The following is a 26,068-nucleotide window of genomic DNA, read 5'->3' on the forward strand; positions in this document are numbered from 1 at the left end:
CTCTATGTCAGCAAGCTTCTGTAGTTACCTGAGACACACAAAAAGCCACAGGAGTTCACAAAGTTAATTATTTTAGCAGCCAAATTATCTAATAAAAATCTAATATTAGCACAGCTATTTAGCCAAGGGTCAAAATACTACATTTTAGTGTATCCAAAGATGATTTAGTCCTCATGTCTATGCTCTTATAAAGATAATCTTATAGTAATAAATTTAATCTTAACTAGAATTTGCAGCTCATGGAGAAATTGCAGTTGGATTGTTGATACTGGTGGATTTGTCCTGTGGCTGGTTGTTGGTGTCAATAAAAAGTAGGAGGTAAATAGCTTGCTGTGTACCTAATAAAGTGACACACATTGTAAATGTTTATGTTACCCTTATGGTTACTACTTCTCAGATTTGTTTCTGAGATGAAATCATTTAATACATGGATGCAGTAGCTTGCTAACTAAGTTTGCATTAGCTGCTAGTTTAGCACTCAACCTCTCGTTCAAATATGGTCTCTGCAGACTATTAAAAACATGCTAATATTGACGGTTCAGTTCAATACAGTTTTATTTGTACAGCGTCAAATCACAACAATAGACCCTATAATAATACATACAGAGAAAAACCCAACAATCATATGACCCCTATGAGCAAGCACTTTGGTGACAGTGGGAAGGAAAAACTCAATTTTAACAGGAAGAAACCTCCAGCAGAACCAGGCTCAGGGAGGGGCGGGGCCATCTGCTGCGACCGGTTGGGGTGAGAGAACGAAGACAGGATAAAAGACGTACATAACCTACTGGTTTCAGCACGCTGCAGAAACCAGTAGGTTATGTCACAGTGGCTACCCCCATCCATCATTTATTTACACAGTATGTATTTCCTCCTTGTGCTGGCAGGACTCAGTGCCCTGTCAGTATAGCGAGCTTTAGAGATACACATGTTCCAGTGAGGCCACTAAAACATGGACAAGATTATTATAAACCTTTTGATTGATTCGTAGTTTCTTAAATGTTAAGACTTTCCTTTCAGAATCTGTGCTCATTCCCATAAAGTTTTTCAACTTCACAGGAAAGCCTGAATCGCCTCGGTGCAATGTTAAGGGACGCTCATGCGATTACCAAGATAATGAGTCCAGGTATCAAGTTCACTTTATGTAATCACATCTCATCACATCTATTGAGCAGTGGGACAATATTAAAAGTATTAACTTTATTAAGTCTTACGTAACAAAATGGGCCCCACAGACTTTGCGCCCACTTTATTTTAAGGGAACAGAATCAATTTTTTTTTTTTTTTTTTTAAACAGGACATTAAATATGCAGAGTTTAATATAAAGCAAGTCTGTGTCATTCTTCAGCGCCATGAATTAAAGTCATAAATTAAACGTTAACTGCGCGGCTGTGAATAAACAACAGAGGAAAACTGTAAATGTATGTGTGTGGTTTTAAATGTCGGGTGCCAGCGTGTGCTTATGAAGCACATTTCTACAGCAAGGCCTCCCACGCCACATGAATGCTAAACAGTCCCTACCCCACCCACCCACAAAGTTATAGTACCATGTTGCCACTGTTCCTGCAATGTCCTCGCCTGGCGTGTGTTGGCTTTTGGAGAAATAAAACACACATACTGTAACACCTCACAGCGAATAAACAGATTTGTGTCTGTGAGAAAGATGTATGTAGCGTGTGTTCAGTCAAATCATTCATATACAGGGTCTCTGGGGTTTTATGGTTTCTCAGAGGAGGCAGATTTAGAAGTCTGATGTCGACCTGTGTGGAAATCGCTGGCTGATGCTGTCGTTGCAAGGGTTGGTATGCTGCAACGTGTCAGCTGCTAATGTAACCTATAATGAGACCCTGAGGAGTAAAAATGTGTGTGAGAGTCTCTCACACAATCTCCACACAGCTCTGCACGCTGTGCATATACAGTAAAATCAATAGTGTGTAGTGTAGAGTAAGGCCAAAGTATGTGGACAGCCAAACAGGCTGTCAACAGTCAGCAGCTAACCTGTGATTTCAGACCCGTAAACTGTACAAAAAAGATGGATGCAACCGCTGTGAGGTCATCTGCATTTTGGCCACGTCCACGTTAGTGTTTTGGTCTAATAGTGACCATATTGAGATGAAAGGATGGCGCTTGGTTACCAAACTGCATCCATTACTTTGCAGGTAACAAATTACTAGAATTGACCTCAACCAAAATTAAATCACAAACCTCTCAGATGGTCCAAACAGTAAACCAGATTATTTGTCAGAGGTTTCCATTAAACTGCTCCAAAGGGCACCAACAGCACAAACATGGCAGAGGAGGCCTGTAGAGCTGAAGCCTGGCAGAAACAGCCCCTCTCAATTAAAAACCCAAACTTTGCTTTTGGCTACAAACGGTGGACATTTTAACGGTTTAAGTTTTATGGTGACTGGCTCACTTTTGGAGCCAGCTTCAGAGGACAATTACAGGTACTGTAGTTTTCGGCACTATCACCTTAGCCTCTTTTTTCAGCCCTTGAGGTTTCACACATTTACTTCTCATTGACATTTAGCATTGCATCTTGGGAGTGTTGAGCTGTGGGATGCGATGAACACTACTTTCTAAACTTCAAATCTGTACATCTGAAATGTTTTGGGCTATGCCAGATGAAAGATGACCAGCGTGAACAAATTGTGGTGACATTGTTGGCTGTGTCTGCAAAATGATGGTCCTATTTCTCTCAGCGGTTCAAAGCTGGATGGTATGAAAATCTTTCAATCCAAGATGGACAGACATATTTCAGGAACGCTGTCCTAATGTCTACTAATCAGGCAAACTTTCATATGGTGCAGCTAGTTTTGACCGCCTGGAGCACGTGGTGACATGGCCCTTGAAAGATTTCTCAAAATTCAGCAAATGATCATAAAACAAATGAAGCAGCCACGTTACCAATGCTGCAGTTTCTCTATGGCAGAGATTAAAGTGGGGCACTTTTGCCTTTACAAATTTTGCTACTGAGGCTCAAAGCTGGTTACAGATAGAAGGCAACACTTGGTATAAATATGGTGTTCAGTCCTGACATTTTCATGTTGCCATGTCCTGAACTGCAGAAGTCTGGGAGGCTCAAAAATGCTGGAAAAAATAACACATTAAAACCCCCCCTTTCCCCTTTCGTTGCACTTTTTAAAGTTTCATAACTGCTCAGTGAAACGTTGTTGGTGTTTGCTAACAAGTTAGCTGCTCTAGGACTACACGACTGAGGCCTAGCTGAAACTCGTGATCACAAAATGACTTAAATAAAATTAAAATGAGCTGGAAATGTTTTTAGGTTTCAGTCACTGCTGATTTCATCACAACCTGACCTACAGTTATTAATGCTGTCTTATGACTGTAAGCTCTCAAAAAGTTCTGTATTTGTGTTTTACAATCATCCATGATCTCTGAAAAATATGCCCCTGGGAAAAAAAAAAATTAATATAATTAGGAAAAATAACACGGACATTAAAAGTGATGACTAATAAAATAGGAGTAAAACACTTCAAGACAAAAAATAATGTCAGACCCTGAACTGGACAAGCATCAGAATAAAGCTGGATTTGAGACAAAGTTAGAGTCCGAGAATAAAAATATGAGTATAATAAGTCCACACGAAGCTGTGCATGTAACCACGGCTCTTTGCTTCTCAAACAAATATGAACCTGAAGCAGAGGACGTGTCTTCTGTCTCTCATGTGAGATGTGTGGAGACAATAACACAAATATACACATTCTTCTAGTGTGCTGCTGACACAGTGATATGATAACCTGTGTGCAGACTTTGAGACACACACACATGGCTTTGTAATGGAGTTAAGTTTGATGACAGCACTCAAAATTTTGCCAACACAGCGTTATGATTTGCGGCAAAACTCCCCTTTACTCCTCCTCCTCCATCTACTCTGAGCTCGTTCACTCGCCTTCACATCCAGTCATCTCTCTGCTTTTTATCAGCCTTTGTTGCCACTCCTGGCCCCGTATTTCTTTCATCCTATTCATCCCACCACCATGCTCTTCATATTGAGTTTTCTTTCACTTTTAGCATCTCTGTTTTCCTCCTCGCCCACCTCTATTTGCCCCTCAGTGTCTGCTTTCCTTTTCAAATATTTTACTTTCATCATCTTTTATTTTTTTCTTCCTGTGTTCTCTTTCTCCTGTCCACCACTTTCCCCCTACAACATCTTACATGTTTTGTAAATATTTTTATTTTACTAATATCTTCTTTCTATATCAGCCATGAGCAAAAACGACCCCCTATTATTTTTCACGCACTTTGCAAAGTTTCCATTTTCTCCTCTGTTTGACCCTGGCTCTTTTTATATCGCTTTTCTTCCTGTTTAACCTACAAAAATGTGCTGACACTGTTTGCCTTTTTTCCTGGAAAAGACGACACGTTCAGGCCGTTTAAACACGCGTTAGTTTGATTTAATATTAAAGCATTTCGGTGTTACTACTGTGCCGGGTGAAAGCACTTGTCTTAATCTTAAGTTTCACTCAGGAGGATGTTACATTATGGAGCTCATTATTCAGCAAAGCCATCTCGTACAAACAGCAGGTACTTTCTCTCTCACTGTGATCGGTCCCCACCCTGCTGTTTTCCATAGGACTTCATTACTTTTTAAAATAAATCCTATAACACAGAGTTTATGTCCTCAGACAGCTCAATCTGTCCTCAAACTGTTGCAAAAAAGCACGATAAACACACACCAGTGACACAAATTCACATAAATGTGTGTAAACAGAAAATTATCTGCCATATTGTGCTGCTTTGTTGCTTAGCAACTGACTTAAGCTGATTTTAAAGTGGTAGATGGCTTAGCAGTGGAATACGGAGGAAGACAAGAAAACATTTCTAAGTTCTTGATTTGAAAATGGCGATGTCCTTTCTCCTTTTAAAGGTGCACTAAGCAGCACTTTCTCTGTATTAAAACCATTTTTTATTGTCAGTGTCTGAAAGGGGCTGAGGTCTTCCCCGACTCTCTCGTCGCCTCTAAAGGGGCGTTCCTGGGTGAAAAAACTGCTCGCAATCTGCCTGAGTTAAACTTCTCTCACCATTGAGGTGAGCGATTGGAGTGAGTACTAATTAGACAGCACTGATAGTCACCCCATTATTGATATGACAGGGTGGTAAATGCATTAGAGGCCAGAGCCCGCCGTGCACACTTCACCAACCATCAGCGACATAGTGATGTGCGATGAGCCAGCCTTTTGTGGGAGAGTAAGCAAGCTGACCAGTTTGACATGTGAGGAACACAAATGATGACACTGACCTTCATGACAGGCTGAGCAAAATACTTGGCGCTCCAGTCGCACAAGCCTGTCTGGAGGGCCGGACTGATGTAGTTCCTGTGACCACCTGGTTCATCGCTGTCTTCAGCTGCCTAAAGAAAAACACAAAAAGAAAAAAAACTGTGATTTAAAGAGTTAAACGAAACAGCGAGAGAGGACAAGAGTGACTAGCAGCAGCACGGCAGGTTTCATCTTTCTCTACCTGCTCGGGTCCCTTGTCAAACATTTTGCGAGTGCGGGTAAACTGGTGTGAGTGGGGCGCCTGTCCTCCCAGCGTTGGGGTGTAAGGCGGTCGTGTGGCCGGCTGCTCCCTGGTGGGGGGTTTGGGAACGTCGTTGGTCAGACTGGAGCTGCTGGTGCTGGGCATTGGTGGAGAACCACTGAAGTAAAGGAAAAGAGGACAAGAGGATTAAGGGGTCAGTTTACGAATGCACATTTTACGTGCTTTTATTTTTAAATTAGCAGCTGTGTTACATCTAAATGTAACACAGCTGCTAAATCTAACATCGCTTCTTCTGTGTTGTCTAAAGGACAGCTGCTATTTCTTTGCTTTTTCACTCATCTGTAGTCCTCCTCTCACTACTTGCACATCTATTTCTTTAATGCATGGGGGATCTCCTCTAGTATGCAAAAAATGCGCCTCTTAAACTTGAATCGTATTGGAGGACAAAGTCAAATCCTGCAAGTAGAGCCGGCTATGAATGAAGGCTGTCTTAACGTAGCCAAAAATCCCTCAGACACCTCGGGACGTTATGGTCGAACCTCAGGGCCTCTCACGGGACACGGCCTCGCTCTTCTGACCTGATGAGACACTTTCAGGCTTGGACAGTACTGAGTTTTCCCAGACTGTTCAACCCAGCTGCTGCTGCTCCTGAGAAATTTTGGTCTGATCCAGAAGCCGATGATTTGCTCTCTGCACAGGTTTGAGATAATGGTGAAACTGCAGATGTGCACATTAAAGTAGTGAGAAGGAAACTTTCAGGTTGTGTAATGTAACAGCAGCTCTGGATTTGCTGCAGAGGCGTGACGAGCGATGACCATGAAAGGGTTTGCAAAGCTGAAAGTTCTGAATTAAAGGGTGGAATCTTTCCTCTAATGCACATAGAAAACTATTTACCATGACAGAAGGGTGTTGGACGCACAAACAAACAAATTGGGAAATTATTCAATCGTGAAATCAAACAGCTCATGAATAATATTTCAATTTTAAAATGCTAATAATTATTTTTCTTCTGAATCTACACTTAATTTTGCTTGATTTTTATATTTTATCCTGGTTCATGCACCATGAATATAATTCACTATAAAATTTAAAGTAACATTTGGCCAGAATCCCATTCGCCTGCTACAAATGACGCACATCGTGATGATTAAATGCAACTTTTTTTTGCCTAACACATGATTCAAATGCTCTGGGGTTTCCGTTTAATGAGTTTTCAGTGTGTCACTGCGTTCATGCATGTGTGAGCTCCGTCCTCACCCAGCCTGGTGTATGTGCGTGCCCTTGCTGGTGGGGCTGGCCGGGGCTGACTGGGTGAGCGATCCTGAGTCCAGGATCCTCTGAGGTCTGGCATTCATCGTAGCCTGAGGGAGAAAAAAAAAAAAAGGTCTGTTTATTCTTGTTTCTGAAGATGATCACATTTGGATTTATAGTTTGAAATTATGATATTTCTTCCCAGATTTTTCAAAAGCTTTCAGAGACAAATATGCAGAAGTGTCTAGATCAGAAACGAGCCCAAAAATCTGGATAATCTTCCTGCTGTAACTGCATAAAAAGTGCAGGACTTCACAAAGTTTGCTAAATTTCCACAGGTTTATCCCATTAAGTGAGCAGGTAATATAACCTCTTCATTGTGAGTTGTCTAATGGCTGCACACGAGGGAGGGGCAAACTTAATAAAGACAATAGAGGCAAAGCATCGCTGATGAATAGCAGAGCTGTTGTTTACTCGAGCCAGGTGGGGAGAGAACTGTGTGCAGCGTAAATCCAGTTAACACAAGCAAACACATTTTACTACCTTTGATTTGATTTCTATGCTAATTGCAGTGAGCATCTTTTGCTTCTGTGTGCGTCTGAAAGGCTGAGAGCGAGGCAGGAAAGTTTTTAATGCAAAGGCCGGGCCCATAAAAACGGCTGCATCTGTGAGGGGGACGAGACATCAGCTATGAGGGTTAGCTGTTGGCGCTTCATTAGGAGGCAAGTCAAATGAAAGAAAACAGCAGTAAAAACAGCTGGAACAATTATTATGGAAAAAGCCAGATCACTAATGAAAGCAGCTTTTCCACTCATGCACAACAAGATCAATATGATGGGACGGGGCACAAAAGGAAAAGCAGATAAGGAACTAAAGGACGCGCTTATGTCTTTTGCAGAAATTGTGGGATGGATGTGTGACACAAAGGAGAAGCGCATGTTGAGGAGGGCAGCGGTAAGCACACAAACAACAGGAAACCTGAACTGCACAAACAAAAGGTCTTTGAAACAAAAAGCATCAGGGCGGAAGAGCGTTTCCACTCAGTGAAGTAACATGCTCATGGATTATTCATCGGTGTTTGCTGATCGTCAACATGTGGCAAACAAACCAGACGCTAACGCGGGAGAGACATGCAAGACTGCAGCTTTAGCGGGAACCTGGGCTGGAACTGGTGCTAGCAGCTGCACTACTCCACGCAGGGAAACAGGCTCGTTCTCCGACTTCAACCCACTTCCCCACACTTCCTCTATCATTAATTGGCTGGAAAGCGAGTCAACTGCGCAAACACATTAGTCAGAGGCTGTCGAAGGATACAGCTGTGGAAGCGGATGACAGCTCAGGGAAAAAAAGAAAAGTCTGAATAATCCTGGTAAATTATGTAGAGCTTTCTTACTGCTGGAGAAAGCACCCGACATCGCTGTGACATGCGATGATGAGATCGAACAGCTGAAGGTGATTGAGGGTAATTGAGAGAATTCTTCCATTCAATTGAGGTTTATTTCTATAGCGCCAAATCAAAACTACAGTCACCTCCAGGTGCTCTACACCGTAGGGTAAAGACTCCAACAATCACACGACCACTGGCAGGAAGGAGAAACCTCCATTTAACAGAACCAGCTCAGAGGCAGATAGAGGTGCTGCTATCTGCGGCATCTGTGGTCTATACACATGTGGTGAGCAGAGAAGCAGTACTCGCATTAAATCCCTCCTCCTGAGGGATTTAATGCCCCAGCCTGAGCCGACTGCAGCATAACTAAGGGAAAGTTCAGGGTCCTTTTTTAATCCAGCCCGAATTTACGCTTTATCAAAAGGTTTCAAGTCTAATCTTAAAAAACTAGTATGTCTGTCTCCTGACTGCAAACTGAAGCTGAAAGCTCCGCCTCTCATTCTACTCCAAGTGTAAGCCAACCAGCAGTCTGAGAGTGAAGCGCTCTGCTGGGCTTACATGGTGCAATGAGGTCATTGAGCTAAGATGGGGCCTGATTTTTCAAGACCTTGTAGATGAGGAGAAACTTTAAATTAAACTGTTTTTCACAGTAAAGATGATGTTTGGGGGCTTCATTGAGAACCTTAAGTTCTTAACCATAATCTATCTTCTTCTGCTTATCCGGGGCCGGGTTGTGGGGGCAGAGCCTAAGCAGAGAAGCCCAGACCTCCATCTTCCCGGCAACCTCCTCCAGCTTGTCCAAGGCGTTCCCCGGCCAGCCAAGAGTTATAATCTCTCCAGCGTGTCCTGGGTCTGTCCCGGGGCCTCCTCCCGGTGGGACATGCCCAGAACACCTCAGCCATGAGGCGTCCTTCTCAGATGCCCGAACCACCTCAACCGGCTGCTTTCGATGTGGAGGAGCAGCGGCTCTACTCTGAGCCCCTCCCGAATGGTCGAACTTCTCATCCTCTCTCTCTCTTAACCAATAATCTCCTTTCAATACAGGCAAACAACTGGGAGATAAGGGCGGTGTTGGATAGTAAATCTTTGCCATTCAAACATAAAAAAACCTCTGGATTTGTTTCAGATGGATGTGATCCAACTTTATTAGTGACACATCTGTGAAAACGACTGGATGCACCTGAATAAAAGAATCACAATGTGTTCAAAATGTATATACTATTAAAAATCTCCAAGAGTCCCAGCATCAGACAGCAACACTGGACTATAAAAAAAGCATTTAGAGCCTTAATCATCTTGGAAGAAAGTACATTTTAATTAGCTCCTGACCTTGTTTCGCTTTGTTACGAATCAATAACATTTGACATTTAAAATCTTAATTAAAAGAGCCGTTAGCACTTGTGAACTTGAATGAGGGTTCTTAAAATAAGCAGCTGTTGCCGAGCTCTTTGAGAGAGAGGGAAAAATAAAAAAGACCGTTAACACCACTGTTTAAAATGTGTACTCATGATATCGTTATAGTCCAGAACAGTATTTTGCTCCTTCAAATTCTGCATCAAACGCTAAGATCAAATCCTCTTTAATGTCTGTTTTCTATCCTTCTCCTCATTGGAATAAATTACGTTTAAATATTTGGCCGTCATCGTTTTATTTATTTACAAAATACTTTGTTTTTCATCCCAAATCAAAGTACTTGTGCTTATTCTGTTTAAGGTCTTGTTTTTTCGTAGTCTTTCTCGTCTTTGTTGTGATATTTTGTTACATTTTTGTACAGTTCTGTCATTTGTTCTAAGAACATTTGTTTGAGTCCTATTTACAAGCAGATGTTACATAGAGATATAATACATTTATTAATCTATAACAACTTGAAAGGAAGCCATCCTTAGACAATTCAATTCAATGTTATTTACATACTACAGATACAACATATGTCTGAGAAAGTAACATATTACAAACAAAATCCCAGTGATCAGAGGACCCGAATTAACAATCACTCGGTGATGGTGGAGAAGAAGAACTTCCTTTGACCAGGAAGAAACCCCCAACAGAACGAGGTGTGGGGAGAGAAAACCTTCAGCCAAGACCAGCTGAAGGTTGAAGGAAAAGAGAAGACTTAAAATTCATGAAAAGGAGCGTCAAGAGACCACGAACAAGGAAAATATGATCTCGCTTTCCAGTTCCTGTTCTTGCTGCAACTGAGGGCTTTTCACTGAGCTTTTAAGACTGCAAAACAAAGAATTACATTACGAGTAACAACACACAACCTCGTTTCTGAGCATCACTCTGAGACTGCTTCTATTTCTGACAAAGCCGCACAAACTGATGGGGCGTCCTGCACATTTGTTTAATGTGTGAGTGAAAGGACATGCCCTGGCTACTGCAGGGGACCCGATATTATGATATATTATTAACTATTTGCTGATATCTCAGTATTGGAATTTAAAGAAGAGAAACAACGTTCAACTTGTGAGGACGCGGCTTCCCTGTTGGCCACATGTGTTTGGAAAGCCACAAACGAAACAAGCAGCCGATCTGTGCAGAGTCAGGATTGGGTACATGAGTAAATAAATAACTACAAACAACTATATTAGTCAGACTCTGTGGGTTTAAAAATTGAGCCTGTGCAACTCTGTAAATCAAGTCTCAAGTTCACAGCTTGAAAGATTAACATGACTGATGATGATTAACCCTCTAAACGTGTCGCAAAAGTGTCCTGAGCAGGTGCAGGGCACGACTGAATCCTGTCTCCTTCCATTCAAGGCGTCTTCCTTGTTCTCTTATGTTGCTTGTCAGGGACCTAATCTTTATAAATATGACACCACTGTTTGTTAAATTGACTTGAGTGTGCAGGTCCACAATAACTCATGCTCCAAAAATGTGTTACGGTGCTGGCAGAAGAAAACGTCTATTGCATTATATTGTTAATCGCGTCCTGTTCTTTGTTTTATTGCAGCTGAGACGGAAGCCTCGATGCAGAGATGCTGCCTGTGTGAAGGTAACAGAGGGAACAATTGGTGTTGGTGGTGGAAAACACAAGAAATCCTGCCCGAGGCTTAGGATGGGTGGTGGAGTATAGTGGTTATTATAGCTCCTTAAGTTACGGCAGCCTCTTTGCTCTGCTGCGCTCTGCCAAGCCTCGGGGAGTCATTGGCCCTTAATTGCATTTGCACAAAAGTAATGGCCTTTCGGAGGAAGCAAATGCCAGTGGGAGGGAGGGGCATGTGTGCTGGAAGCTGATCTTTTTCACTGTATAACCATGAGGTGAAAAAGAACTGATATACGGGGATACAGAGACAAAAAGTCAATTATAATATCCTCATTATATTAGACTCCAGAAAATGAGATGATACTCAGTTTTAAGAATTACTTATAACGTGGACAGCGGGAAAAGGAAGAAAAGGCTCAAACCTTAAATTCAAAATGCAGTAAGCAAAAGCTGTAAAACTAATTTCCCCGCTCTTTCTTGAATGCTTGTCAGTGATACACAGACGCCTTTTTGAGAAACAATCAGCAACCTGAAGAGCTGAAAAACGAAGCGGATGCAGTTCCTCTAATGGCCACATGAGGGCGGCTCTAAAAGGAAGTCAATCCATTTAGATCATGATAAAAAAGGCCCAACATTACCGCTTTAGATTTTTAACAGCCTCAATACTTATTCTATGGGTATTTTACATTAAATTAAGGCACATTATTATTTATTGGACAAATTCATTAAAAATTCTCCAAAAAGCACCGAAACCACAAACACGGAGTTCAGCGACTCGATTGGTGGCTACAGCTACCTGTGCAGGCAAAGCACACACACCTCTAATAATGCCCAGCGCCAATTCACAGGTGTCTTTGTCGATGTTTGTATTCAATCTATGGATGAATACGTTATCCAAGCTTGCAAGCATTAGCTTACTGCTAATTACAACATAGCAACCATCAAAATGCTAACACTGAGGCTTCAGAAAGGGACTCCACAACCAACTATGCTACAGTCACACTGGGGGAAAAAAAAAAAAAAACAGTGCTTGGGAACTGAATGCAGCAAGACCAAAATAAGTGTGACCACGTAAAGTGAACATGAAATCAGTCTGTTGCCATTTTCAAAGCAGGTCTGGTGCATCAAAACGGCGACAAACCAGCATGAAGATGGAGTCAGTCAAAGCACAAAATTATAAAATATTTCTATTTTCTTGCTGCTTGGCCTAATAATTTTTTTTAAGGACTGTATATTGGAACCAGGATAAACCTGCTTAGCAACCACCCTATTGCAGAGTCGCATCCCAGTCCAACTGGCTGTAAGGTGTCAGCAACCTGTCTGCTGTTGTTTGCAAACCATTATCGACCAGTGAATGAAGTCAGTCTGAGTCATCTGCACTTGTTTGGAGAAACGCTGGGTTCTATTAGACAACTTGTGTAATCATCTTGTGATCAAAAGCAGTAGCCCGGTTCCCACAAATACTTGCAATCTGTTTCCAAACATAAACTAATTCACTGCAGTTGCCGGGAAACCACAGGTCAGGTTTTACTTCCTACTCAAGAGAAGGTTGTTATCCTGTTCTTGCTCTGGTGTGACTGAGCCAAATGAAAGTCAGTCTTTAATACACAGTTTGTGATAAAAGCTTTAAAGACCCGAACATAACGCACCTTGTATGCTATGCTATTGAGGACCTTCATGGCCAGATCTGACACTTCAGGAAAAGGGTCTGCAGCCAGATGAAGCAGCACTCTCCAGATCTGAGTGTAAACACTGTTGAAGGACACGCCTAGAAGAGACAAATAAAACGAGAAAATTCAGCTTGGAAGCAAAGTTTTAAACAACGAACACAAATCACACACATTGAGAAAATTAACACACGTACAAAACACCCACAAACTCATACTGTACACCTCACTCTGATGTAGATCTTATAATTCACTTCATGTTCATTACAAGAAGAGCTAAGTGCTCATCTCATTAGCTTCATGCTACCCTCTCCGGTCATTTACCTCTCCTGCAGTTATAGGTTTTTTTGGCTGGCAGAGGGAAACGGACCTCTGGTGTAAGCTAATGTACACAATTAATCAACGCACAACACACACGCGCAACAAACAGCTGGCTCTCCGCATCCACCGGAGCTCCACTGCCGAGAACTGTTGCTGTTATCATGAATACAAATGAACAAACATTTCCTGTTGTCAAGGTGTTTTTGTTCTCTCGTCATTATTCTTTTCTTCTGCATCGACTTTGCAGCGAATGTGACAATTTGCTGATTTTCTCTGAAGCTTGTTTGTTGTTCTTTGAACTTTCTCCTCCTTCTGTCATTTTCACAAGAGTTTCTTGCTGACAACAGTTTGTTTGGAGGCACCACCAGCCTGTTGTGTCTCTTTGTGTTAGAATGAACTCTTTTTCTTATTCAAACTCACCCTAGATTGTGAGCCTTTACTTGCTCCTGCATGTTTTCCTTACTTAGCCCTCTTCCTGCTGCAGCCCCTTTTCTACTCTAGCTCCATCTAAAAGTCCTTCAGTCCGTCAGCTTCAATCTGCCGTCTTTCTCAGTGTCAGGCACCGGGACACTTGGCAGTCCCCAGCTGTTGCAGTTTCTCATTTTGAATTGATTATTCCCTCCTTCTTCTCAGATCTCTCCGACTATGAAGGCAGCCGTGCAAATTTGACCTCTAAGGATGACCGCTGTCACGCTCTACCCTGCCCAAATCTCCACTTTTCTAAAAATCCAGGATTTATAAACCCTGAGAGGTAACGAGAACGACTGAAGTCTGGACCCACTAACTGAGACTCCCTGCCAGAAAGTGCTTCAAACAAGGGAGACAAAAAGGGCAACCGCTCCCCCCAAAAATGGAGGAAGACAGAAGGCAGCAACTAGGGGATGGATGCAATATGAAAGATGTGGTGTCGGCGCAGCGAATCCCAAACAGAGTGCAGAAGGAGGGAAAAAGAGAACAGAGATGGATCATACATTTCAGAAGCCTCTGTGCTCTGACATATGACAGAGAGTGATCAAAAAGGCAAGATATAAAGAGAGAAGACAAAGAATAAGTAAGAAAAAAAAGCATCCTGAACAAGGACGGAGAGATGAAGTGACGGAGAGAGCAAGAGTGACTGCGGGAGGAAGAGAGCGAGGGAGTTAAAGAGGTGATTAGACTGCAGCCTGAGGGCCAGGATATGATTAGCGACAGCTAGCCAGCGTGCTAGCTGCTGCAGTAAACAGCCACTTGATAAATGTGAAATAGGGTTCCTCTCCCATTTAACTGCTGCGCACAAATTACCAGTGCACCATCCCTACACAGTCCACATGAAAGAACGTGACGGTGAATATCATTCACTGGCTGAGCGCTGCAGCACAGCCGTGTCCTGACGTGACACTCGTGTCGTCCCAAGTCTTGTGCAGAGAGAAACGGATGTACAGTAGTAAAGATGTTAACCGCTGGCTAAATGAACCACTGCATCATTTTTTTATAGCCTCCACCAATTCTTGAAGATGACATAAATCACTTTTAACACTGCATATCATTTTTTGGGAGATTTAAACGGCTGAAACATAAAAAGTACATCAGAATGTCTGAAAGCAGTGAAGGACCTCGTGTGTGTAAAATATATTTTTAATATATTTCGAGCGAGAGGTAAGCAGTGTAAGCAGCCCCAAATCATACCTGCGGTGCTCTTTAAATGTGAGACTGCCTCAAACACACTGACAAAAGTGAATTTAAGCTTCTGATGTAACAAATTTGAAAGTTGGCCCAGGCAGACTAAAAGTCTGCATTAGTCATGGCCTACCTTAGATGCACAGCTTCACAGCTTTAGTCTGGAATGAAAATATCAGTGCGGTTCACAGACTGTGAACCTTACTGACTTTTGTATATTAGCTTTTTTAGCACCATCACAAAGATAAAACGGTTGATGTTGTCTTTGTCAGCTGCTAGATGGATGGACGTGGTGCAGCTATTAAGGGTCGTTAGAGGGCGAATGGCTGTAACGGCTGAAATAAATACTGCATCCAAAAGGAAGTAACCTTTGTGGACAGAACTTAACCACGGAAAGGGCTTTTTCCACCTTCGTGGTTACAAGATCAGTTTTTTGCAGATGATGTGGGCTGCTGCCCTCTAGGTGACCTTTCACCATGAGGTTTGGATGAAAGCTGAGCAATTCTAAATTTGAAACCTGCTTTGAATTGGGGATTAAATGTTGCATATGGTGGAGTTAAAGCACCTCAGGGCGCAGTTCAGAGTGGAGGAGGTGGTTGACAAGTGGACTGCTGTACCAGTCTGTTGTGTTGCAGCTTATCAATCTAAACTCACCCTGTAAACAAGAGGCAGACACGACAATCCTCAACAGTGCGTCTGGGTTTGTGTTTAGAGGTGAGGTTAAATGCTAAGTCAGACAAGGGGAGCTCAGAGCAGAGCTGCAGATTTTATGCATGGACAGGATGGCTCCAAGGTGAGGTGTCTTAGAAACGTCCACCTGAGAGAAGACCTCTGAACAGACCCGTGTGGCCTGCCTGGGAGTGCCTCAGTATTCCTGGAGAAGGGAGGGAGGCGGTAGCAAGGACCGTACAGCTCTGCTTCAACTGTGACCCACACTCAGAGAAGCAGTACTGCATGTATGACTGCATGTATAGATGCCACAAGCTGCAAATGCGCAATATGCATCTAGTTTCAGTACTGTATAGTGTTTTATAAAGATATTTTACATAAGCCGTGTGTCGCCGTTTTCTTCCGATTACTCATCAACAACATTCAGCACTAAATCGAGGAACGATAAATCAGGCAGACACCTAAAAACCTTACATCCCAAAACAGTGTCCTCCAAGCACAACATCAAAGACTTTTTTATGTTACTGAAAACAAAAGATTAAAAACAATCTCTGAACCTCGGCTGAAGCCATATTAGATATTTATGCCTTACAAATGAACCTCCCAGCTTGGGGGTAATTATAATAACAAATAGTAAGTCCATCAATCAGTGCTCTGACCCTGGCCCACAGCACACTTTTATTACCCTGTTGGTTTTGTGCAGGCAGACTCCTGCAGCTGCTGCATTCAGCATTGAAATCTGTTCCAAAATGCTGGCCTATAATACACGTACCCTCTCAACATTTCTTTGTTTGCAGATAGATGAGATAAATCGGTGAATGCATGCTGCTGTTTACCACAAAGTGAGAAACAAGTTAATGCTTTTTGTTTCCAGTTGAGATGAAAAAGCAAGCCCCAAGGGTCTTATGAAAGCAACTTCAAACCAAACAAAGGATGGAAAAGAATAAGTTAAGAACAAATAAATCAGAACGGCAATTGAAGTCTCAAATGAGTTAGATAACTGAATCTAAGTGACAAAAGAAATGCAAGAGGCAAAAGCAAATCTAATTCTACACAAATCTGCACTCAGGTAAGCATTTTAGCCCTTTCTTCGTGTCCCAGAAACATCCATTCATCTTCTCTGCCCACTGTGAGAGAAGGCGTTTATACTGGCTCGCTGAGGGGAGTGTTTGGACTCTGCTCAGCTGTGCTGGGGGAACCGTTTAGTGGGTGAGACCCCAATATGTTTATTTATTTAATAACCCATTTACATGGACGGGAAGCTCACGCCAGCAGTGCACGTTGAAAAACGTTTCAATGGGCATCAAATTTTAGATTTGTCAGACTAAAGGGTAAAGAGAGCGAACACTGCCAACGTGTTTTTAATGATTTTCTTCATCAAACATTAATTTCCAAGCTTTGGTTTCCTATTGTGTCTGCGCTATTAAAAACAAAAAAACATGAAAAAACTCTGAAAATCCCACCAGAACAGCTGGAAGGCCCTGATGAATTTGACTTCAGGTTTCTGGATTAGCCGAGAAATCCCTGAAGTTTCTTTTAGAGAGGAGAAAAAAGCCAGAACAATATGTGTCTTACAGAATAACTCAAATGTGCGTTTGAGCAGGTCTCTGTGCACATTTACACAGTTAAAATAGAGAAGACACTGGTTTGCTTTCTCCTCAGAGGACCGATATGAAAATAACTAAAACAAAGCCAACTTTTATTACAATACCTCAAACTACTTTCACGGCAACTTGAATGTATTCTTCAGAGCTCAATTTTACATTTTTGCTGTGTTAAAAGCATTAACTGAGATGTGATGGGGCAGCTGGGAGATTAAGAAAGGTTTCCAAGTTAAAATTTAACATTAAAAAAGGAAAAAAGAGGGAGAGGGAATCCTGAGTTTCACTTTCCTCTTTCTTGTGGGGGTGGAAGTGAGTTAATAGTTGTTCTGCTCACACACAAACTGCCTGTCAGGGCGCATGGCGCAGCCCGCCAATCACCTGCGAGCAGCAGTAAGTGAACAGGGGCGACTTCGGTGTGTATCAGGAAAAGCACTTTAATGTCCCAGCCCCCTGCTCCCTTCTATGGTGTCCTTTACACATCTGCAAACCTTTACACTTGCTCTATTCTTGGATTTGGAGCTTTTCCGTCTGTGGCCTTGTTTCAGGGTTACTCTACTGAGGCCTCGCACTCTTCCTCTTCCCTTCACCTTCTTCAGGTCATTTATTTCCTTCTATTTTTCTCTCACGCACAGCCCCCTGAGGATTGCTGCTCACGTGATGGAAAATATTGCAACACTGTCCCTGCTGCTGACTGCATCATCCAGCAGGGTTACAGCTGCATTAGTCATGCTAATGAATGTCTCCAGATACAGCCGACACACAGTTAGCAAAGCTTATATACAATGAAATAATAAATAAAACAATGATTTTCTACATGCCCTTTGTCTCCGGTTCTGTTCATAATTTTTATGGACAGGATTTCTAGGCGCAGCCAAGTGGCGGAGGGCTTTCGCTTTGGTGGCCTCAGAATCTCATCTCTGCTTTTCGCGGATGATGTGGTTCTGTTGGCTTCATCGGGTGAGGGCCTCCAGCTCACACTGGAACGGTTCGCAGCCGAGTGTGAAGCAGCGGGAATGAGGATCAGCACCTCCAAATCTGAGGCCATGGTTCTCAGCCACAAAAAGGTGGAGTGCCCACTCCGGGTCGGGGATGAGTTCCTGCCCCAAGTGGAGGAGTTCAAGTATCTCGGGGTCTTGTTCGCGAGTGATGGGAGAAGGAAGCCGGAGATCGACAGACGGATTGGGGCTGCAGCTGCAGTAATGCGGACGCTGCACCGGTCCGTCGTGGTGAAGAGGGAGCTGAGTGTAAAAGCGAAGCTCTCAGTTTACCGGTCGATCTACGTCCCTACCCTCACCTATGGCCACGAGCTGTGGGTAGTGACCGAAAGAACGAGATCGCGGATACAAGCGGCAGAAATGAGCTTCCTCCGAAGGGTGGCTGGCCTCTCCCTTAGAGATAGGGTGAGAAGTTCGGCCATCCGGGAGGGGCTCAGAGTAGAGCTGCTGCTGCTCCACATCGAAAGGAGCCAGCTGAGGTGGTTCAGGCATCTGACAAGGATGCCTCCTGGGCGCCTCCTGGGTGAGGTGTTCCAGGCATGTCCCACCGGGAGGAGGCCCCGGGGCAGACCCAGGACACGCTGGAGAGATTATATCTCTCGGCTGGCCTGGGAACGCCTTGGTGTTCCCCCGGATAAGCTGGAGGAGGTGGCTGGGGAGAGGGAGGTCTGGGCCTCTTTGCTTAGGCTGCTGCCCCAGCGACCTGGCCCCTGATAAAGCGGATGAAGATGGATGGATGGATGATTTTCCAAACAAGATGCTCATTTTCAAAACCAACAGCCCATCTCAAAGAAGACTACTGGCTTAAAGGTAAACTAATTTGCTTTGAGACATCATAATAGAGCTCTATAAACTTAAAACAACCCATCTGAATGTTAAATGATTGTGAAATTGATATAGGTTAGCATGCTACTGTTGCATGTTGTTCCTCCACCTGTATCTACTGACTATTTCTTTGCTAGCAATAGAACAGATTGCGTATTAAGCGAGCTGACACCACACCGTCAGCTTACATGTTATTAGCTATTAGTTGCTTTGCCTGTGAATATAGCTGTTAGTGGTCGGTGCTCTTATCAAGATATTAAATAAATCTGGGTTTAGAATAGTGCATAGCTGCTGTTATATAATGTTTGTTTACCTTGTGCATGCTGCTTCTTAAATCATCTGTGGTTTTGTAAATGCAAGTGTTGCTAAAGACGGTTATTGTGGCAGATGAGGTTTTGACTTCGATAGTAAATGACAGTATGCATGTGTGTGTCTAGCCTATATTTTCTGCATGTTTTATACCAAAATCTTTAAAAAAAAAAAACACAAAAAAAACAAACCTACATTTCATAGTTTGAAAAACGCTTTTTGCTCTCTTCAAAAAAAAAAAAAAAAAAAAAAAAAAATTCTCTTCGAGACACAGGACTTTTCGCAGTGGTGTTTCCTGGTTGAAGAATCACTGCTACTGAGCTGAACAGTTTCCTTTTACATCATATGACTGGGCTGCAGCAGGACAGTCCCCTGATAGAGAAAGAGCGAGCTCTGGGTCTTACTGGTGCCCGAGTCAGTGGCTTGAATTGATATGGCTTGGGACCACCATGGTCCTCCACCACATTAATGTCTGCTTCAAGGGATCCTGGAGGGGAAAAGTCATCAACTTCAAAAGAGCCCCCGGGGTCAGAGCTGCCCGGTGCTTCTGTGTCGCTCTCCATTCTTCTCTGGCCTGAGGATCAGTGAGTAACACCTGCCTCACACATCTCACGTCCTCAGTGCCTCCTCAGGGTCGTTCTCTACCCTTGCACACTTTAAGTATTTTTCAACGAAGGGCCAGCTCTGTTCTAGGATGCCCTCTGGACCCAGTGGAGGTGGTGAGTGACAGGAGAACGGCGGCTAAGCTGTCATCCCTGATGGACAACATCTCCCACCCCATGCAGCAGACTGTGACAGCACTGAGCAGCTCCTTCAGTGGGAGACTGCGGCACCCACGGTGTGGGGCGGAGAGATTTCGCAGGTCTTTCCTCCCCACTGCTGTCAGACTCCATAATAAAGACTTTAACTGATCAAGCACACACATATGCAATAATACTAAGTGCAATAATCCTTTCTGTCATCGTTGTATTTTTACTCAGTTGTATATAGTATTTGTATTTGTATTCTATTTTTATCTTATTGTATATTTATTTTATTTTATTCTACTGTATATAGTATTTTATTCTATTCTGTACAGTTGTGTACTGTATTTATTCTTATTGTATTCTAATTTTTGCCTCATAACTTTTGCACTGTCCACTCCTGCTGTGACAAAACAAATCTCCCACGTGTGGGACTAATAAAGGTTATCTTATCTTATCTTATCTTAACATTTACTTGTAGGAAACCACAGACAGAACTCGGGTAGTACTGGACATTGGTTACCTATGAGGGAGTTCAGAGAAGAATACGAGGACACCCGTCGCATTTTGTCGATGGTTTCAAAAGAGAGGATGTACTCGTCGTTGTCAGGACTCCCCAGGGTGCTGCTGGCACTGCTGCTGGTGCTCAAGTTACCAGGAGAGAAGGCTGCTGGTCCACCTGGATAGAGGACAGCAATAAGTTATGAGCATTACAAACGTAATCAGTTGAAAAGGAAGCTGATTAGCTGCTGTAAATATGCCATTATGTACATTGAAAAAAAGAAAACAAAACTGAACAGTCTAATCAACAGCCAATCAAGTGTGAAATGTGTAAACTTGGAGGCCAACGACAGAAGTCATAACTTCATTTCAGACGTCAGATCCACTTGTTTCCTGCTGTAACTACCATAAACACCGCTCATTACTCTGACTCACACAACTCCAACTCCCATGCATCGGCCAAACAAACTGCAGGCTGAAATGTGGAAATGGAGATTGGTGGAGAATGGAAATACGTTCTGCTCGGTGCTTATTGATGATAAACACCCCTGTGCATTGGAATAAGCACTGAGAATGTGAATTAGAAATGGTGTGAGCAGTAGGTTAGGCACTTCACCAAGTGCCAGTGATTTAGCACCACTCAGGGCTTAGTCATTGCTCAGCCTGGCAGTGGTAGACAGAGGGAGGGCAGTTAGCTTTGGCTGTCTGAATCACTGAACACAAACAGGAGGTCACAAGCTCACTAAGGACAGTGAGTTGTGCTTGAAAAGCCCTGGACCCTCGTGTTAGATTTACGTGGCTACGGCTTAAATTATTCCATGAATATTTTGATTAGCATTAGTTTTTTTATTGTTTTTACTCACACTTTAACTTCCCTTTTTTAAATATGAATAAGAAGAAAAGTTCACAAAAGGTTTTCTGAAGCGGACAAAGCTTTTCCTTGAAGTTACGGCTGTTTGAGAAGCAGAAAATAAGCGTGACGGGTTGAAAGACTCAATTTCAGTCCGTACAGCTTTTCCTCTGTTTTGTGGTTGTCACGCTGACCACCAGGAAGGACAGAAATGGACAACGCAAGGACCAACTGACCAAATTACCCTGAATCACACCAGCGGCAGACCAAAAAAACAAAAACAAACACAAAGCAAACCCAAAAACAAACAAAAAAGTTAAAAATTTGAGTCCTAAAAATGATTTTTGTACTGGGGATTAGTAAAGATAGAATACCTGCCAAACAAGTAACATGAAGAAAACTCTGTGAGCTGGCCAAATGTCAGCAAACCCTTCTTGTTAACAGGGAGGATTCACACGTACTCGAGTCGTGCTTTGATGCTGAGGTGATCTGCTCACAAGCAAATCAAACTGCATTCATTTAAATGCTCCAGATTTGCCAAAAAATATATCAAGTAAAACATATGACAATATTCAGAGTGAGCTGGTTGCTTGTGCAGCTTGTCATTCAACATCAAAAGAGACGTGAATAATCACCCTGTTAAAAACAAAGGCAGCTGGTCTGGCTCATGCTGACTGATAACTGAAGCTCTGTTAGTTTGTTTTGTCAATGATTGGCTGCAAAGATCCCCTCCCCGGTCACCCAGCGTCATACAGTGCAGTATGCCTTTGGTTTAAAGTTCAGCACCATGGACAGCTCCACATTTCCACTGGTGATTAGGCCGCTCAGGATTCAGATGCTCTGAACCCTCGATTTCCTTAACACGGTTATCTCAGTCATCTATTTATTGTCGCTGGCTCTGAGGGAAGGTGGCCTTAAAGACAGACGATGACCTGAGGAGCAGCACCAATCCCGCCCAATATAAGATAAATAAGGATTACGATCCAAGATGGCGCCGCGTATGGATGCCCTGGTGCTTCAGTGCGTTACTTCTGTCTTGTTTTTGTGCATAACTTCTGTGTCTGGGCACTCCTCTGGATATTCTTACACCAGAGAAGAGCTTCTTAACCACAGGACTACAACACCTGTGGATTTACTTCCAATATTTGTCGCATCCGTGGCAGATTTACTGCAGACTGTGATCAGGAAAGTGAGACGCCGAAAGAGAGGTAAGCGAGCCGGCGCACTCGTGCGTCTGAGGAGACGTGGACTGCGAACTGCTCTTCCTGGGATCTTCCTTTCCAATGTACGATCACTCAGGAATAAGATAGACGAACTGGCCCTGATGAGAAGCATGAACAGAGACTTTGCCTCCTCCTGTGTGTTATGTTTTACGGAGACGTGGCTCTGTGAGGACATCCCGGACAGCGCGCTCAAGGTGGAGGGCTTTCATCTGCTGCGCGCTGACCGGCAGGCCTCTCTCTCTGGTAAGACCAAAGGTGGAGGTGTCTGCTTCTACATTAATAGTGGCTGGTGCACAGATGTGACAGTGATTGCTCAGCACTGCTCTTCCTCTCTGGAATACCTTTTCATTCACTGCAAACCGTTTTATTCTCCGCGGGAGTTTGCTTCATTCATCCTGGCCGCTGTTTACATCCCGCCAGATGCGGATGCGCAGGCAGCTCAGTGCGCACTCGCGGAGCAGATACTGCACATGGAGCGGACATTCCCGGACTCTCTCATCATTGCTCTTGGGGACTTTAACAAAGCCAATCTGAGCCATGAGCTTCCCAAATACAAGCAGTATATTAAATGCCCGACCAGAGAGGAGAGGACATTGGACCACTGTTACAGCACGATCAGCGGGGCCTATCGTGCGGTGCCCCGCGCTTCACTCGGACTTTCTGACCACGTCATGATCCACCTAATCCCCGCGTACAGACAGAGGCTGAAGCTCTCCAAACCTGTCGTGAGGACCAAAAAACTGTGGAGCAACGAGGCTGTGGAGGAGCTTCGCACGTGTTTGGAGTCTACAGACTGGGACACAATGAAGGCTGCTTCTAACAGCTTGGACGAGTTTACGGACACTGTCACCTCCTATATCCACTTCTGTGAGGACAGCATTGTGCCATCACGCACCAGGGTGAGTTATAACAATGACAAACCCTGGTTTACTCCTAAACTCAAAAAGCTGTGGCTGGAAAAGAGAAAGGCGTTCAGAAGCGGAGACAGGGACTGCTACAGAGAGGCCAAGTACAGGTTCACTAAAGAAGTGGACATTGCTAAACATCAGCACTCTGAGAAGATGCAGCAGCAGATCTCAGAGAATGACTCGGCCTCTGTGTGGAAAGGTTTTAGGAATATCACCAACTACAAGCCTAAAACCCCCCACTCCACTGACGACTTGCTCTTGGCCAACACCCTTAACGACTTTTACTGCCGTTTTGACGAGCCATCAGGCAGCCTTCACACCTCCAATGGCCCCAACAATAGAGACACTTTGGACACTCATTCCCCCACCTCTCCCCCCTCCATAGAGCCATCACCACCTTCAATCACTTCACCTGCAACACCCCCCTCCTCACCCCACACAAAGGAGGATTTCACACCACCTCCTCCCACCACAACTCTTCATATTCATGAAGCAGGTGTGAGGAAGCAGACGGTGTGTCTCCTGCCACCCTCAGACACTGTGCAAACGAGCTGGCCCCAGTGTTTTCTGGCATTTTCAACTCCTCACTGCAGGCATGTCATGTGCCTGCCTGCTTCAAGTCCTCTACCATAATCCCTGTCCCCAAGAAACCTAGGATCACTGGACTAAATGACTACAGACCCGTGGCTCTGACATCTGTGGTCATGAAGTCATTTGAGCGCCTGGTTCTCTCCTATCTCAAGACCCTCACGGCCCCCCTCCTGGACCCCCTGCAGTTTGCATACAGAGCCAACAGGTCTGTAGATGACGCCATCAACATGGCCCTACACTTCATCCTGCAGCATCTGGACTCCCCAGGAACCTACGCCAGGATCCTGTTTGTGGACTTCAGCTCTGCCTTCAACACCATCCTTCCAGACCATCTCCGAGGCAAGCTTTCCCAGATGAATGTGCCTGATCCCATCTGCCGGTGGATCACTGACTTCCTGACGGACAGGAAGCAGCACGTGAGGCTGGGAAAGAATGTCTCGGACTCCCGGACCATCAGCACCGGCTCCCCTCAGGGCTGTGTTCTTTCTCCTCTGCTCTTCTCCCTGTACACCAACTGCTGCACCTCCACCCACCAGTCTGTCAAGCTAATCAAGTTTGCAGATGACACCACCGTTATCGGACTCATCTCGGACGGGGATGAGTCTGCCTATAGGAGGGAGGTTGAACGTCTGGTGTCCTGGTGCAGCCACAACAACCTGGTGCTGAATGCCCAGAAGACAGTGGAGATTATTGTGGACTTCAGGAAGCACACAGCCCCACTCCCCCCCATCATCCTGACTGACACCCCCATCACCTCTGTGGACTCGTTCCGCTCCCTGGGTACCACCATCACCCAGGACCTGAAGTGGGAGCCCACCATCACCTCCGTCATCAAGAAAGCCCAGCAGAGGATGTACTTCCTGAGGCAGCTGAAGAAATTCAACCTGCCAACACGGACGATGATGCAATTCTACACCGCAATCATCGAGTCCATCCTCACCTCCTCCATCACCGTGTGGTACGCTGGAGCCACTATCAGGGACAAACAGAGACTGCAGCGTGTTGTGCGCTCTGCTGAGAAGGTGATTGGCTGCAGACTCCCATCTCTGCAGGACCTGTACACCTCCAGGACACTGGGGCGTGCAGCTCGGATCTCAGCTGACCCTTCTCACCCTGGACACAGTCTGTTTGACCTGCTCCCCTCAGGCAGGAGGCTCCGGTCCATTCGCACCAGAACCTCTCGCCATAAGAACAGTTTCTTCCCCTCTGCTGTTGGACACATGAACAATAACCGTATGACTGTTCCCACCACTAACACATGACCCCTAACCTGTGTTCACTGCATCATTCCATGTTTGGCACTGATCACCACCTGCACTCATGTATATATCATGTATATATCTATCTACTTAGCACTTTTAATTCTTATTCTTATTTTTATTTTCATGTCTATTTAAGCGTAATTTATGACAGTATGTTTGCACTGAAGCACCGCAGCAATTTCCTAATGTTGTAAACCTGCTCAACATTTGGCAATAAAACCCTTTTTGATTCTTTCTGATTCTGATTACTCTGAACTCTGAATCATGCAAAGCTGCTCAGGCAGAGTAGCATATAAAATGTGGACTTGAATAAGAGCCTAAAGGAGGTAAGAGGATATAGAAAAAATACTTTTACTTTAAAGTAAAAATTAAAAGAAAATGGAGAGGCGAAGCTGAAGACTAAGATGAAAATTATAACATTTATAGGTGAAAAACTCTCAATAATCATCGGCCAGTGCAAAGGTGAAGCAGCAACAATTAAAAAATTTCATTTAGCTGGATTTGACAAGTTTAGTCTCTCCTGGTAACTTTGATGCAGTTTGACTCACTAGGTTGGCGTGCCCTCCACAGCAGAGTGTTAGCATGAAGAAGTGTTTTTGGATAGGGATTTCTCTGGGAAAGGGCCAAGGTCCACCTCTGAATAGCAAACATACACTTACACAACAAAATACTGCAGGCGTACTAAATATTCTCTGGGTGTTACGCTTATGCCTAACATGACACACGAGTGTCGAGTTAAGCATCGTGACAAAGATGATGTGAAAATGTTTTTTTACACGTGAGAGCCGGGTTCGAATCAACAAGCTGAAGAACTC

At 43.9% G+C, this 26,068-nt stretch overlaps 1 protein-coding gene across 4 annotated transcripts in view; it reads right to left on the reverse strand.

The window, feature by feature from the left end:
* rptor (regulatory associated protein of MTOR, complex 1) overlaps window positions 1-26,068 on the reverse strand; it is a 204,413-nt gene that overhangs the window by 23,097 nt on the left and 155,248 nt on the right. For all 4 annotated transcript variants that reach the window (XM_026169798.1, XM_026169801.1, XM_026169800.1 and 1 more), the window contains 5 exons: window positions 20,442-20,597; window positions 12,779-12,897; window positions 6,763-6,866; window positions 5,485-5,662; window positions 5,264-5,374 (listed from right to left, as the gene is read on the reverse strand). In XM_026169798.1, coding sequence (XP_026025583.1) covers window positions 5,264-5,374; window positions 5,485-5,662; window positions 6,763-6,866; window positions 12,779-12,897; window positions 20,442-20,597 — 668 coding nt within the window. The remainder of the gene's footprint in view (window positions 1-5,263; window positions 5,375-5,484; window positions 5,663-6,762; window positions 6,867-12,778; window positions 12,898-20,441; window positions 20,598-26,068) is intronic.

Source organism: Astatotilapia calliptera, chromosome 6 (assembly GCF_900246225.1).
Source record: "Astatotilapia calliptera chromosome 6, fAstCal1.2, whole genome shotgun sequence".
In the NCBI taxonomy this organism is placed as follows: Eukaryota; Metazoa; Chordata; class Actinopteri; order Cichliformes; family Cichlidae; genus Astatotilapia; species Astatotilapia calliptera.